Source organism: Haliotis rubra, unplaced genomic scaffold (genome assembly GCF_003918875.1).
Source record: "Haliotis rubra isolate DU_JTF1 unplaced genomic scaffold, ASM391887v1 Scf497, whole genome shotgun sequence".
Classification (NCBI taxonomy): Eukaryota; Metazoa; Mollusca; class Gastropoda; order Lepetellida; family Haliotidae; genus Haliotis; species Haliotis rubra.
This window is the reverse complement of record NW_025767187.1, coordinates 745,620-762,830: the sequence shown is the minus strand read 5'-3', so window position 1 is coordinate 762,830 and position 17,211 is coordinate 745,620. Positions and strand designations below refer to the sequence as shown.

General features: G+C 38.8%; 1 protein-coding gene across 6 annotated transcripts in view; it reads right to left on the bottom strand.

The window, feature by feature from the left end:
• Window positions 1–1,749: 1,749 nt before the first annotated feature.
• LOC124291580 (GTP-binding protein Di-Ras2-like) overlaps window positions 1,750–17,211 on the bottom strand; it is an 88,242-nt gene continuing 72,780 nt past the window's right edge. For 3 of the 6 annotated variants that reach the window (XM_046728598.1, XM_046728601.1, XM_046728602.1), the window contains exon 2: window positions 1,750–4,397. In XM_046728598.1, coding sequence (XP_046584554.1) covers window positions 3,768–4,397 — 630 coding nt within the window. In that variant the 3' untranslated portion in view covers window positions 1,750–3,767. Of the gene's footprint in view, window positions 4,398–6,068; window positions 6,227–10,681; window positions 10,786–16,410; window positions 16,553–17,211 lie in introns of those variants that run through there. The other 3 variants (XM_046728600.1, XM_046728604.1, XM_046728603.1) reach the window with 3 other exon arrangements.

Genomic DNA, 17,211 nt, shown 5'->3' with positions numbered 1-17,211 from the left:
AATTATTCTATTGTTCTAAAAATACTGCCAAACCTGCATTTATTTATGCATCATGGACAAGGTTCTTGGAGTTACTGGAATTTGAGAAAACTGATATGCTGACAATGAGAGGCTGAATGAAGTGAAATGTCGTTTACTCTTTGTTTCAAAATATGTAGATAGAAAGTGTACTTGCAAGCAGTAGCATATGATATGAAGTGAAATATTTTTTTGTAAAAATGTATAAAAAGTTGATTTAATACAAGTGAAATAATACTTAAAGATAAATAAAACATTCTAAGTGTGTCTAAGTGGAATGTGTGTCATAGATGAATAAATGTTAAAATGAAGAAAACATGCCATTAAAAGGTACCAAAATCACAACTTCAGACGTCCATTCCAATCAGTTATGTTATAGATATTTTATTAAAACTATCAGTTATTGTTAAGGCAAGCAGCTGAGCCTTATGTGTAGGCAGTCACAACTTCTTTGAGTGGCAGTTTTTTTGTGTAGGCATTTTGTTAGTGTAGGTATTTTGTTAGTGTAGGCATTTTGTTTGTGTCATTTTACAATGTTGTTTCTAAACTTCAAGGGATAATTCTTTTGGTTGACATTTAAAGTACATGTATATCATTTCATAGAATTCAATATTTCTTTTTCAGATTTAACGATCACTTCTCCTTTACCAAACCATTTCAAATAAAACTTTATGTATCATTTGACATCTTTGCACCAGTTGTAGATTAATTGTGGTAATATAAGTCTTTAACAAAGTACTTCAAGGTATTGTGTATAGAATGAATGCCATATAAGTGTTTCTGTAAATAATAGTTTTCATTATGTCATTACAGTAAGTGTTGCATCAAACTCAGTACATCTTGAATCACAAAATTGTGTACTTAATAGATTTAGTCAGTTGTATAAATGACTTTCCTTCTTTACATGCAGATTTGTTGTATGCCACCAAACATCAAAGTGAGTGAGTTGGGTTTTACGCGCTTTTAGCAATATTCCAGTAATATCACGGCGGGGGACACATGAAATGGGCTTCACACATTGTACTGATGTGGGGAATCGAACCTGTGTCTTCGGCGTGACGAGTGAATGTTTTATCCACTAGGCTACCCCACTGTCCCCCAAACATTCAAAGATATTAGTCTATTTCATATTAGTAGAAAGCCATCTGTAGAATGGAAGTTGAAATAATCTGTACCCATTCAACCACTGGTTATGTTGATAAATTAAATATTCTTAATTTAAATATATATGAATTGATACATGACCGTGAAAAATAATCTTTCTGTTCTTAGGCATATTTTCAAATTAATGAGGTCACCAGACTGTACCCCTTTTTCTTTTCCATTTGGCTCAGGCAAAGTCAGTTACCATGGTGAAAAAATCTTTGTTAAAGAAAGATAACTTCATTTAAATCCAGATAAACTTTTCTTTGAAAGAAATGATATTAGGACCAGAAGTTTACTTGACCAAAAGTTATTGATCACCATGAAAAGTTCTGTCACACAGCTCGTTTGGAACAGCAAAGAAGATGACGAGAACCATTTAAATTTATCCATGGTCATATTGGATGCAGTATTTCAAACATTTGATTGTATAAATTACAATGTTTCTTCGAAGAGAAACATCAATTTTTTGATCTGATAAAACCAAATAATTATTGAATTGTTTTATCATTGCTCTCTGTAAATTTAACAATTTAACACATTTCCAATAATAAAAAGTCAACAATATATGTAACAACTACAAACAGCGACAACTTAATAAATAAATTTAATAAAGGCAATAATATTAAACCATAGCTCTTATCTTCCAACAATAGATACTCATGAAACACTTTAACTCATTGCAAGGCCAGTAACTAACGTCCAACTGCACACATTGCCAACATGTACAGTGGTACTTGTTTTTGCGTGAGACTTGCAACTTATTAATTCAGTTGCCAAATATTTTCAAACAGTTTCAATAAACATTTAAAGTAAAAACTAACAATACCATGCAACAGTTTATATTACTAAGTCTTCAGCTTTTAAAATGTGAAAGTTATGGACACTGGGGAAATACTTCTATTCTTTAATATATGCAAAGCATATGCAACACCTTAGGAATGACAGGTCACAACCATAGGATATTTTGTTCCTTGAGTTATTGCTCAAATGCCTCTTTACCCACGTACTTCTTTACTCGATGTATCTAACATTGCCTGTAAATCATGTTGGGCTAATTTTAGATGTCTGCTAAGGCTTAGCTACAGGTCAAGTTTGAAAAATAATCATTATGATTTGCTCATATCATTTCATGAGATCCTTACGTTAGTGCAGTGAATTTGTTTATTTTCAATCTCGAAACAGTCTTCTATGGCTTTTAAAATCTAATAAAAATTAAAATGAATTTGAAAACAATTGGAAAAATTACAAATAATTGTTTTCCTGTGGCCTTATCTTGTGGTCAGACTTCCTGGGATGTGCATGATACCAAAGCCTAAACTGTGAAGAGCATTGTTAAGCTGAATTTAGAAACTCTAGAACCAACTCATGCAGAATGGCTGAAGAACTGGGCCTATATTTTCGAAGCTCTCTTAGCGCTAAGATAGTCGTAAGCTAATGTTAATGTATGACACTTACGACTATCTTAGCTCTAAGAGAGCTTTGAAAATCTAGGCCCTGGTGTCAATCATAAATGTTGTCAATAGTGATTGTAATGAGCCTGCAGTATGGGTAATACAAAGTACAAGCTCTCCAATACTACTGTACTGTGTGTAGAAGAAACATCACATGCCCTGGACTAAGAAATGGAAAGTTGAAGGTCATTACGTGATAAAGGTCAGAAGGTGACAAAGGTCAAAAAGGGCAGAAGGTCATTCAAAGGTAACAATTTTTGTAATTAACAATCAACATGACAATGTCTTTTCGGCAACATCTGTTTACAAGCTCCAACAAGTTGATTCCATACATGCACAATCTTCATGCAAAGTTTTGGTTGCAACTTTCTAAATCCAGCCTACCAATACTATTGGCAGATGTGTGTAGCTTAATGCTATATGCAGTCTTCATATTATACATGATTGCTGTGCATTAATGTATTCCTTCAAACAGATGTTGAAGAACTTTTCACATCGATAAAATCAAATCAAACAAGAGAAAGAAGATTGGTAAGAACATTTTAAAGCACTTTGAGAACATGTAATTAGTTTCCCTTCCAATAGCATCATGTTCTTTGGATGTGTTTTGGAGATGTGATCATGAGTGTTTTCACATCTGTGAACAGTTCTAGAGCAATTTCCTTGAAGAAGTTGAACCATTCAAGGTTGTCCTGGCAGTTGAAGAAAAGTCGTTACAACTGAAGTCTCTCGGACACATGATCGGAAATATTGGATAAAAGGAACTTTCAGAAAAGATGGGATAGATGCACATCGAATGTACACAAGAAAAGCTTTAGTCCATCAGAGTAGGTTTGAGTAGTCCAATGTAATATCAATATTTGGAATCCATTCAAACATTCTCTTGTAAACATTTCTAAATGGATTCCTCTTCAATGCCAACAAGTAACACCAATATTGCTGCAAAGTTGTTTTTACATGACAAAGTTGATGCTGAATTGAATTCCACAATCTACAGAATGGTAACTGAAGATTCCAATGTTCCTGGAATATCAAATTCCATCATGCCACAGAATGATTAAAGCCTATGAGTTGTACAAGAACGTTGGTGCCATCTTTTCTGAAAGAGCTCAAGGTCAGTGCTCAATAATACCTCAAGGTCACAATACACATTCACATCAACATACACTTCCCCTTCAATTTTTCTTTTCGCTTTTGAGATTTAGATTTCTTTGTTTCAAGCTGAAGACTCATTGTCCGACGCTTCTCAAGCTGGAGAAGTTCTTGAAATAGTTCTTTAACATTATAGTTTGTTTTTGCCGATGTTTCAAGAAATGCGCAGTTCCATCGTTTTGCCAACTCCGCTCCCTCGGAAAGTGCTACCTCACGATTTGTCTCATCACATTTGTTCCCCACAAGCATTATGGGTATGCTTTCAGTGTCACCTTTTATTTGAATGATTTCTTCAAATATGGGTTTAAGTTCTTCTAGCGATTGTCGACTTGTGATGGAGTACACTAGAATGAAAGCGTGTCCTTTTGAAATGGATAACCTTTGCATGGCAGGGAACTGGTGGCTGCCAGTTGTGTCGGTGATTTGTAATGTGCACACTTGCTTGTTACAACTGATAACTTGGCGGTAAGTGTCCTCAATTGTTGGAATGTAACTTTCACGGAAGGTTCCTCGAACGAATCGCAGCACAAGTGAACTCTTGCCGACACCTCCTGCTCCGAAGACAACCACTCGGTAGTCATTGCTCTGTTCCGGCATCACGCGGAGACGAACTGAACGGTCCTTTGGTACCTGAAATTATAAAGATTTCAAATAATTAGATTGTTCATTTGAGTCTAATATTGGCATTTAGTGGTTACAATGTGTCACCAGGGTTACTGAAGACCAATTCTAACCCGGATCTTCATGGGTCACTTAGAGTGTGAGTGAGTTTGGTTTTACGCCGCTTTTAACAATGTTCCAGCAATATCATGTCAGGAGACACCAGAAATGGGTTTCACACATTGTGCCCATATGGGGAATCGAAATCCGGGTCTTCAGCATGACAAGTGAATGCTTTAGCCACTAGGCTACCTCACCGACAAACAGATACATGATAAAGGTGAATGTGGGATTTGAACCCAGGACCATAGGTTTTAAGCAAGCAAGGGATGCAACTCTCTAAGTATATTTGCTGCACCTTTCCCATGTACAACTTGATATTGGTTTAGTCTCATAAGATTTTATTAATGTCAAGTATCTTTGATATTTGGTTAGAATTATTGATAGGTACACTGACATTTGTTGATGTATTTTCAGACAGTACCAAATGCGGAATTGCTATTGCTACTTGTTATGTAGGTGTTTTTTAAATTGTTTGATACATGAGAATGTTTGTACTAATTATCCTGTGGTTTTTATATAGGTCACTCAGATAAGGAAATGTCAATTGTTATGCCATTCTCTTGAATTATGTCATGACATTTGCATTAATAGCTCTTTCCCTTGCAGCACTATTTCTGTAAGTGTAGTTAAACTCATGCATAATTAAACAACGCGTTTAACCAGTAAACGCATGGTAGGCTGAATAGAAATCACTAACAGAATGTCGGACAGATTATTCACTTTGTTCATAAGAGGCACGGGGAGCCCTAGTTGTCTTAAGTGCTAGGCGCAGTGAAGAGTTGTCTCCCTTGGACATGTCAGGAACCTAGGATCCTGGATCCAAATTATTGGTACCCCTAGCTCCATGCTTGTCAGACGGTGGAGATCCCAGGCTACGATAGGCCCCCAGTAGCTCACCCTCTCCATTCATTTGTCATTATTATTTATTTTATTTGTTTAGATTAATATAAGAGTATTTCAACTCTGATTATGCAGCCATACACTGAAATGGTTCATTACTAATCGTTACAATGTCAGGTTTATCTGTCGTTTATCTAATGTATCAATCCTACACTTACTCATCCAGCCCACAAACAAATTCATCATTCTAATTCAAAGCAGCAGAACCATTGCGTTTAAAAATTCAGTGCATGCAAGTAAAAGATGAATTTCAAGAGAACGTCATAAATGTTATATAATTGTCAAATTGAAACAATCAAATTTTCATTCTTCCAACTTCAAATAGTATGCCATGTTTCCAAGGTGGGTTTGCTCTCTTGAAACCATGAAACTGAAGAATTAAAATACCAATGTGGGTGTATACCATGACCGAACCAAGATAGAGAAGTAAACCGCTAAACCAACAGAATCATATTCAAAAGACATATGCATATCAGTTTGGTTTCCATGGAAATAGTGCCACAATAAATCCAGCACCTCATGTCCAAGAACTGGCACAAGATCATCCTTACACAAAGCAGCCATTTTGAAATGCAGACTATTAGATTATAATGCATATTTGAAAGAATCTTTGTCTTAGTTCATATTTGATACATGACTGAAAGTTAGGAAGATGTCCTTCTACCCAGTCGCACTTACCTTGGCAGTGGCCATGTTGAACTCCTCTCACGCGACTAATGAAATGAGCTAGTCATATTTGGAAGAATCTGTCAGTTTAGTTCATGTAATAGCACAGCTCAAGCCAGTAATAAGACTCATAGTCTCAAACACTGGAATAAATTATGCATTGGGACCTTTTCTCCACTCCTGCCATGAATTAGTTAGAAAGTCGTAGTACCATTTCGACATCTACCACCACATGACAAGCAGAACATTTCCTCCAGGCTTATTTCTGTGAGTCATGTACATGTATATGGAGTACTATAGGCTGGTTGTATGGCGTTTGTTGACTAAAGATCACCAGTATGCTTATTATATTTCCAAAATGAAATCTTTGAATATTCATGCAGGACTACCATGTATTGTCATGGGACTGGAATTTAGGGACCCCAAGGCAGGTTTCTTTGTAAATAGGTTGTAATAACTGAGGTCATTTTTTTTCATTTCACAACATTATAAACCTTTGCGTATTCCACAGATTTGATCTCTTGTGTGTGGGTTTAAATCTATAATAACCCTCAGATGTGCTTTATCTTTCTCATATCAACATTCTGGTCACTGAGTATTTCATTGAAATGAAATTGTCAGTTTAAAAGACATATAGTGTTTATTTAAGTCTTTTAGAGTATATCTGCACGCAAAATGACTTTTTTATACATGTGTACTGAATATTTGTGTGACCAAATACTCCAGTGGTATTGCATATATACGTCTATCAGTGGAGATTACCCTAAATACACAGACACTTCTCAGTTTCACACAAGTTGTAAATATAGTCTAACCCTTGATCGAACAGTAGGCATTTGAGAACAGTCTCCTAACAGCTGTCAAGTGATTTTTGTGTAATGAATTATGACAAAAAATGAAATATATTAAATCTGAACTGTTATGATGTAAATTCTTTATGAATTAGTATGCATGCATGTACCGGTAAGTAAAAATAGTATAAGAATGGTATAGAATACATATGTTATGGCCTATCATACAAGGTTATTTATAACCATAAGTTTGATCTATTTAACAATACATATTTAATCTGTTTCTCTCCAGGGGGCAGTTGTGTAGTCAAATGATTAAAGTGTTTGTACATCACGCCGAACACCTTGGTTCGATTTCCCACATTGGAACAGTAGGTGAAGCCTATTTTTGCTCTGATATTGCTTGAATTTTGCTGAAAACACCGTGAAACCTGACTGACTGACTGACTGATTATTTAGTAGAGAAAATGGCAATGGAACTTCTTGTTAAATATTAAGTGGTTAACACTGTCAGCCAGTTATCTCAATTTGTACAAGTTCATTTTGAAATGTGAAAGACATTTATTATTTAAGTAACGGTAAATTGAAAGATCTATTCTCTGGAACAGGTATAATTAGAATTTTGTGTTCATACAAATTAGACAAGGATAAAAAGTAAGGTTTTTACAAACAGTAAGGTTTTCTTCTAACCAAATACATGTTTCATAATGTAAAACTAGGTAATATTTTATTGGTCAACATTTTGTAATGATATCAACGTTACAGAGGAAACTACAGGTGGAAACCTATTATGCTTATTTCAGTGGTACAATCATACAAAAACTATGCACTCACTTATGCATACAAAATATATACATTAATTAAATATTTACTTACATACTAATTTAATATCTATGTGAAAAGATAACATGTTGACTTAAAAATGAACACTTCCTTTTTCCGTTTTTTGAATATATAAATATGCAGTTATTGAAAAAAACTTCATTGGAATATAAATACACACAAACATTCTAATGAAGATGAATTACAAAACATATATGATATGAAATATAAATACACACAAAAATGACAATAAAATTGAAAACTATTAGTTCCTAATATGAACAAATTATTCATGATATTGAACTAAATGACAACTAAAGATAATCTCTATCTACTGGTACTCAATTTCAGTAGACTAAGGATCAACATTACGCAATGAAAACCATACACTACAATATGGTGAACACTCGAAAGTCAAGTGGAACTAATGTCAGAAAGATGGCATCTCATCAATCTCCTTGTCTGATTTGTTAAGTGTTGAGCACTGTGCACATATGTGTTTCTTTGCGCCCCTCCCCTCCCCTACCAAATGTTTGAATTTGTTCGTAGTATATTTAAATATCGATACCAATTTAGAAATAGTGAGGCAAATTACCCCCTAACTCCCCCAAACAGAAAAAAAACCCAAAGACAACAAAACAAACATTTTAATTGTTTTATACTGATGAGTGAGTGAGTTTAGTTTTACGCCACTTTTAGCAATATTCCAGCAATATCACGTCGGGGGACACCAGAAATGGGCTTCACACATTGTACCCATGTGGGGAATCGAACCCAGGTATTTGGCATGACGAGCGAACACTTTAACCACTAGGCTACCCCACCGCCCCTTATACTGATGAGATCACCAAGGATTATGAAAAGAAGCAATACAAATGTGGGACAGTCGTTTCTGATATCTGAACTACAGTATTATTTTATTCCTCAAACCTGGTGATGGTTATCAATGTATTATAAATGGGTTGTCTGTGAATGTCAAGTGAACAAATACCTACCCAGGATTTTTAGGTGATATCAGATACAAAAGATCAGATATATATCGGTAAAAATTCCCCCCCATAGAAATTAAAAATTTCCATATGCCTTGATAATTCTCCTTGTCAAAGAATTAGTTTTGCATGACGTATTTCATTGATAACATAACTTATAAAAAGAGCATGTCTGTAGCACATTGTCTGCATTGTACATAATGCTAGAATAACTCTAAATTTAACATGTTTAAGAAAGTAATTGTTTTAACAAATTCCAGAATTGGTTTTCCTGCAATACAGTTTTCCTACCAAAGGCAAGAAATGACAATCCCAGAAAAGTCTACAAACCAAGAAGTGACAAGAAGATAATGGCCATCCCGGTATGCAGTGAAACTTTGTTAAACCAGACCGTGTTTAAAGTCTTTGCACAGCATTTAGGAGTATTATACATGAAAGGTGAGAATTAATGGATGTCAACTTCTTTATTGTGAGGAACACGATGTTTTGGAGTATATTCGTACTCCTTCATCAGATGAATGAAAAACTAGGTAGCAGCCAGCTAGTACGTGAAACATCAACAGATCCTGCCTGATCGGAAACACCGGCTTCCTGTCAATATTATTTATAGTACACACATCAGACTGCTGATAAGAATCCATTTTATTCTTGTATATGAGATTTGAATCCCCATCAACTGATACTCTGAAGTACGTGTATTACGAACATGCTGATAACATACTGATAGATACACAAACTATAATTTTGGACCCAGACACTTTTGTTATGTTTTAGTCGAACTGTGTATAATGAACTATGGTTATACCTAACTAACTTAGTCCCTCTGGGTTCGGTGTAGCTATAGTGTACTGTACTTTAATCTTCTGTTAAATAATACAAAAACTGTAACATGTTTCTTAGAGTCAGTTTCTAGCTCTGTATGCAAAAGGGTAGGTTGATGCATTTCCCTCATCATGCTGAACTGACTGAGTTTGGTTTTACGCCGCTTTTAGCAATATTCCAGCAACATCACGGCGGGGGACACCAGAAATGGGCTTCACACATTGTACCCATGTGGGGATTCGAACCCGGGTTTTCGGCGTGACGAGCCAACGCTTTAACCACTAGGCTACCCCACCGCCCCATCATGCTGAAGACTTGGGTTTAATTCCTATATGGACACAGTGTGGTACCCATTTCTGGTGTCCCCCAACATGATATTGCAGGAATATTGCTAAAAGCAACATAAAACAAAACTCCCTCCGCTTGCTATGTCCTTGCAGTGATCATGTTACTATAAAAATAATAACTGATAAGATATTGGTTGTTAAAATTTATGAATATTTTATAGAAGTTTGAGCTGGGGCAGATGGAGGATTATGTACTACGCTCTTGAAATCAAACACCAGAGGAAATAAAATGGAATATTTACTTTTCATTCCTGTTCAAATGAATGTCATTGATTTCATATTAAGAAACCAGTATATGGTTTCTGATGAGGCTGTGAGAATTATATTCTCCAAGTTTCCAATAGCTATCATTTACAATCCGGTTAGACTCCATGTGTAATTAGTTTTTCTCTATGTAATCTTTCTTTGATTATTAGATATTATTGCTGAAATAAAACTAAGCATGAATTATTTTCAGGTACAATTTGCTTTGATATTGATATAGTTTATAAGTGTAACCTTTTTATATATATTCAGAACCAATTCCAGCAGAAAGGAAATATAATGAGTCGCAGTAATAACCATGTTTTTTCGGCATAATTATTGCAGACTTTAGTTCAAGGCCCAGATCAAAGAAATCTACAATAAATACTTGTTCCTACAGAACCATTGGCACAGAATCCACACAATCAATACCACAATTTATACCTATCCATTCAAGGTTTTCACACAAACTAGACCAAACCTGAACATGTATAACAAAACAAGATTATATAAATCATATCAAAGCAGCAAATAATGAACCAGACTCAAATGCCAAATGGTGTGGCATGGGTATTTAGAAATTATGTCAATCTCAGAGCAGAGCTACATACCGTTTTCTTCATATTGACTTTATCGGCAAAACCAGAGCAGCTAGCTAACGACTGTCGGTCCAGGCTTGACTGATACAGAATGGAGCGAGTGCTCTGGTTGCCATTTATATTGACGTGCGGACAATCAACACTAAGTCAGTGGGAGGGGAATCCACTAGCGTCACCACTCTTTTATCTTCCACATAGACGAGATGGCCAGCAGCAAGCTGGTAGCTTGGAGTGGTCTCTCCGACTTTAACCACGTGGTATAGGAAGTTCTGAGGCTTAACTGCCGAACTTTCATTCACAAAGGTCAAATATAACCGTATTGAAATTGAATGTCAATGAATTAAAGTGTTTCCAAAACAGGAAATATTCATTTGACAACCTGTACATAAGTGGTTAAATATTTTGTTTTTCGTGTATTTGAATTACATACATGGTAATTTAATCCCTAAATATGCGTAAAACATTATCTTGTGACATAGTCGTGAAATAACAAATACAAATGTCATGTGTTGTTCGATATCTTCATCATTAGGACAAAATTAGGTTTTCATCCCCTTCCGATCGTGACAACACAACGAGATAAACATGTTATTTGTGGAATATTAGCTAAATATCTGGAATGTGCTGGGGTGGATGCAATATTGGGCAACTACGTTTTAAATATATTATGCTTGTGAAATATTATTTATGTTACTGTCTATGTTATCACTATATACTGTCTCTGTTATCACTTTATTCTTTTCCGTTATTACTATACATCTTCTATGTTATCACTATACACCTATGTTATCACTATATATTCTATGTTATCTCTAAACACCTATGTTATCACAATATACCTTCTATGTTATCACTATACACCTATGTTATCACTATATACCTATACCACACCTATCTATGTTATCACTATACTACACCTACGTTAACACCTATGTTATCACTATACACACTAAACACCTATGCTATCACTATACACCTATGTTATCACTATACACCTACCTTTATCACTATACACCTATGTTATCACTATACACCTATGTTATCACTATACACCTACGTTATCACTATACACCTATGTTATCACTATACACCTATGTTATCACCATACACCTATGTTATCACTATACACCTATGTTATCACTATACACCTATGTTATCACCATACACCTATGTTATCACTATACACCTATCACATTATACACCTATGTTACTATACACCTATGTTATCACTATACACCTATGTTATCACTATACACCTATGTTATCACTATACACCTATGTTATCACTATACACCTATGTTATCACTATACACCTATGTTATCACCATACACCTATGTTATCACTATGCACCAAGGTTATCACAACTAATGTTTGATATACAACATCAATTTAGCTGGATTTCTCATCAGGTTAAAAAGTAGTTGGTGTATTTACAGTTATATTTGATAATGTTTCAAGAATGTTATTAATTGCACCATTGCGATGTACGTGAAGTGTGAAATTCAATGTGTTTGTCAAGGGTGTCCATGCCAGGCCTATTATATCACATCGTGGGAGTTAGGTGTGTGGTGGATTTACACCTGTCCTCATCAATAGTACAGGTATACCTTGTAAGGGAAAGGTAGCTTTCCTGGCCAATAACTGCCTCGTTGAGCCAGGTAAATTCCTTAGATACAGGGGTATTTTGGGTGAGTCTAGGTGACCTGATGCAGATAAGTGAGTAACAGTAAGTGAGAGGAGAAAATCCTTTTGTATTCACCTGGAAATTGAAGAAAAAAAGTTGTTTAAAATAAGTTACCATTTTAGTCATGATAAATCCTTTATCAATTTTCCTCTCCTACCAGCCTCACTATCAAACAGAGAACATTGTTTTTCCTGTCCCAAGGCCTCTGTGGATGAAAACATAGCTATGTATGTTCTGTTCCTTGTAATGGTGAAATACTATGTATATGCTTGAATGGTTTGTAATTAAACAGAACAAATGGATGATTATTATACCCATACTCCCACCCTCAAACATAAAGCTGTCATGAGCCTCCCACCCTCAAACATCAGACCATCATGAGCCTCCCACCCACAAACATCAGACCATCATGAGCCTCCCACCCACAAACATCAGACCATCATGAGCCTCCCACCCACAAACATCAGACCATCATGAGCCTCCCACCCACAAACATCAGACCATTATGAGCCTCCCACCCTCAAACATAAAGCTGACATGAGCCTCCCACCCTCAAACATCAGACCATCATGAGCCTCCCACCCTCAAACATAAAGCTGACATGAGCCTCCCACCCTCAAACATCAGACCATCATGAGCCTCCCACCCTCAAACATAAAGCTGACATGAGCCTCCCACCCTCAAACATCAGACCATCATGAGCCTCCCACCCTCAAACATAAAGCTGACATGAGCCTCCCACCCTCAAACATCAGACCATCATGAGCCTCCCACCCTCAAACATAAAGCTGACATGAGCCTCCCACCCACAAACATCAGACCATCATGAGCCTCCCACCCACAAACATCAGACTGTCATGAGCCTCCCACCCACAAACATCAGACCATCATGAGCCTCCCACCCACAAACATCAGACTGTCATGAGCCTCCCACCCACAAACATCAGACCATCATGAGCCTCCCACCCACAAACATCAGACTGTCATGAGCCTCCCACCCACAAACATCAGACTGTCATGAGCCTCCCACCCACAAACATCAGACCATCATGAGCCTCCCACCCACAAACATCAGACCATCATGAGCCTCCCACCCACAAACATCAGACCGTCATGAGCCTCCCACCCACAAACATAAAGCTGACATGAGCCTCCCACCCACAAACATCAGACCATCATGAGCCTCCCACCCACAAACATCAGACCATCATGAGCCTCCCACCCACAAACATCAGACTGTCATGAGCCTCCCACCCACAAACATCAGACCATCATGAGCCTCCCACCCACAAACATCAGACCATCATGAGCCTCCCACCCACAAACATCAGACCATCATGAGCCTCCCACCCACAAACATCAGACCATCATGAGCCTCCCACCCACAAACATCAGACCATCATAGGCATCCCACCCACAAACATCAGACCATCATGAGCCTCCCACCCACAAACATCAGACCATCATGAGCCTCCCACCCACAAACATCAGACCATCATGAGCCTCCCACCCACAAACATCAGACCATCATGAGCCTCCCACCCACAAACATCAGACCATCATGAGCCTCCCACCCACAAACATCAGACTGTCATGAGCCTCCCACCCACAAACATCAGACCATCATGAGCCTCCCACCCACAAACATCAGACTGTCATGAGCCTCCCACCCACAAACATCAGACCATCATGAGCCTCCCACCCACAAACATCAGACCATCATGAGCCTCCCACCCACAAACATCAGACCATCATGAGCCTCCCACCCACAAACATCAGACTGTCATGAGCCTCCCACCCACAAACATCATACCGTCCATGAGCACCCTCAAACATCAGACTGTCATGAGCCTCCCACCCAAAAACATCATACCACATGAGCACCCACAAACATCAGACTGTCATGAGCCTCCCACCCACAAACATCAGACTGTCATGAGCCTCCCACCCACAAACATCAGACCGTCATGAGCCTCCCACCCACAAAAATCAGACAATCATGAGCCTCCCCACCCACAAACATCAACTTTAATGAGCCTCCCACCCACAAACATCAAACCGCCATGAGCCTCCCACCCACAAAACATCAGACTGCCATGAGCCTCCCACCCATAAACATCAGACCGTCATGAGCCTCCCACCCATAAACATCAGACTGTCATGAGCCTCCCACCCATAAACATCAGACTGTCCAGCCTCCCACCCACAAACATCAGACGGTCATGAGCCTCCCACCCACAAAATCAGACCGTCATGAGCCTCCCACCCACAAACATCAGACCATCATGAGCCTCCCACCCACAAACATCAGACTGTCATGAGCCTCCCACCCACAAACATCAGACCGTCATGAGCCTCCCACCCACAAACATCAGACTGTCATGAGCCTCCCACCCACAAACATCAGACCATCATGAGCCTCCCACCCACAAACATCAGACCATCATGAGCCTCCCACCCACAAACATCAGACCATCATGAGCCTCCCACCCACAAACATCAGACCATCATGAGCCTCCCACCCACAAACATCAGACCATCATGAGCCTCCCACCCACAAACATCAGACTGTGAGCCTCCCACCCACAAACATCAGACCATCATGAGCCTCCCACCCACAAACATCAGACCATCATGAGCCTCCCACCCACAAACATCAGACTGTCATGAGCCTCCCACCCACAAACATCAGACTGTCATGAGCCTCCCACCCACAAACATCAGACTGTCATTAGCCTCCCACCAACAAACATCAGACCGTCATGAGCCTCCCACCCACAAACATCAGACAATCATGAGCGTCCCACCCACAAACATAAAGCTTTAATGAGCCTCCCACCCACAAACATCAGACCGTCATGAGCCTCCCACCCACAAACATCAGACCGTCATGAGCCTCCCACCCACAAACATCAGACGGTCATGAGCCTCCCACCCACAAACATGAGACGGTCATGAGCCTCCCACCCACAAAAATCAGACCGTCATGAGCCTCCCACCCACAAACATCAGACTGTCATGAGCCTCCCACCCACAAACATCAGACAGTCATGAGCCTCCCACCCACAAACATCATACCGTCATGAGCCTCCCACCCACAAACATCAGACTGTCATGAGCCTCCCACCCACAAACATCAGACCATCATGAGCCTCCCACCCACAAACATCAGACCATCATGAGCCTCCCACCCACAAACATCAGACCATCATGAGCCTCCCACCCACAAACATCAGACCATCATGAGCCTCCCACCCACAAACATCAGACTGTCATGAGCCTCCCACCCACAAACATCAGGCTTTCATGAGGCCTCCCACCCACAAACATAAAACTTTAATGAGCCTCCCACCCACAAACATCAAACCGTCATGAGCCTCCCACCCACAAAAAAAATCAGACCGTCATGAGCCTCCCACCCACAAACATCAGACCATCATGAGCCTCCCACCCACAAACATGAGACGGTCATGAGCCTCCCACCCACAAAAATCAGACTGTCATGAGCCTCCCACCCACAAACATCATACCGTCATGAGCCTCCCACCCACAAACATCAGACTGTCATGAGCCTCCCACCCACAAACATCATACCGTCATGAGCCTCCCACCCATAAACATCAGACCATCATGAGCCTCCCACCCACAAACATCAGACCATCATGAGCCTCCCACCCACAAACATCAGACCATCATGAGCCTCCCACCCACAAACATCAGACCATCATGAGCCTCCCACCCACAAACATCAGACTGTCATGAGCCTCCCACCCACAAACATCAGACCATCATGAGCCTCCCACCCACAAACATCAGACCATCATGAGCGTCCCACCCACAAACATCAGACTGTCATGAGCCTCCTACCCACAAAAATCAGACCGTCATGAGCCTCCCACCCACAAAAATCAGACCGTCATGAGCCTCCCACCCACAAACATCAGACTGTCATGAGCCTCCCACCCACAAACATGAGACGGTCATGAGCCTCCCACCCACAAACATAAAGCTATCATCAGCTACAAACATTAACCTCAAACAAATTGATATACTCACAAGCTGTGCTATGCACGCCTCACTGCTCGACTCCCACATCAAGCTACTGGAGCATCTATTTCAATGTCACATAAGATACATTAACACAAAAATGTGATCACTTCACCCATGTACAGACGTCCCAGTGTTGAGAAGGATGTTACGAGCCTTGATGTCGACCCCAAAATATGCACTTCACTGATTATCAATAACCTTCATTAAGCAAGAATGTAACAGTCAGCTCTTAATTTGGATATTTGCCAGGCCAACAGAATTTTATCAAATTAGTCTATTTATACCAGTTGATTTCGTAACTAGACCTTAATAGAAAGCTTAAAGTGTGTGCTGAACACAGAACACTGGCATTGACCGTGATCGATTTTGGATATAATGTATAGGGTAATATGGATGTTGGTATTGATCTTTGATAAAAAAGAAATATAAATTTGTCACTTTTAATGATAAATATTGCTTTCGATTGATGTGATATTTTTGTATGAAATCTGATTGGTTATTTCTTCGCTGCTGCTGCTGAGATGCATTGAGTGCCATATTCAGCCTTATGTGATTGAGTAAACTTAATAAGGTTATGTCTGTGCTGATTGTAGTAGATTGCATGTAATCAACAATTTTAAGAAATGTAACTTAATTCCTGACAATAACCCTCAGACAAAAACGGTTTTACACTGAAATAATTGAAAACATTCCTTCTAATTATCATCACCAGTCACCTAATTTCATTAAATATGAACTGAAAAGATGGAAAGTTTGACAAGAATTTCATGTATTTTTTACTTTAATTAGCGTATTGCCTGAATCCTA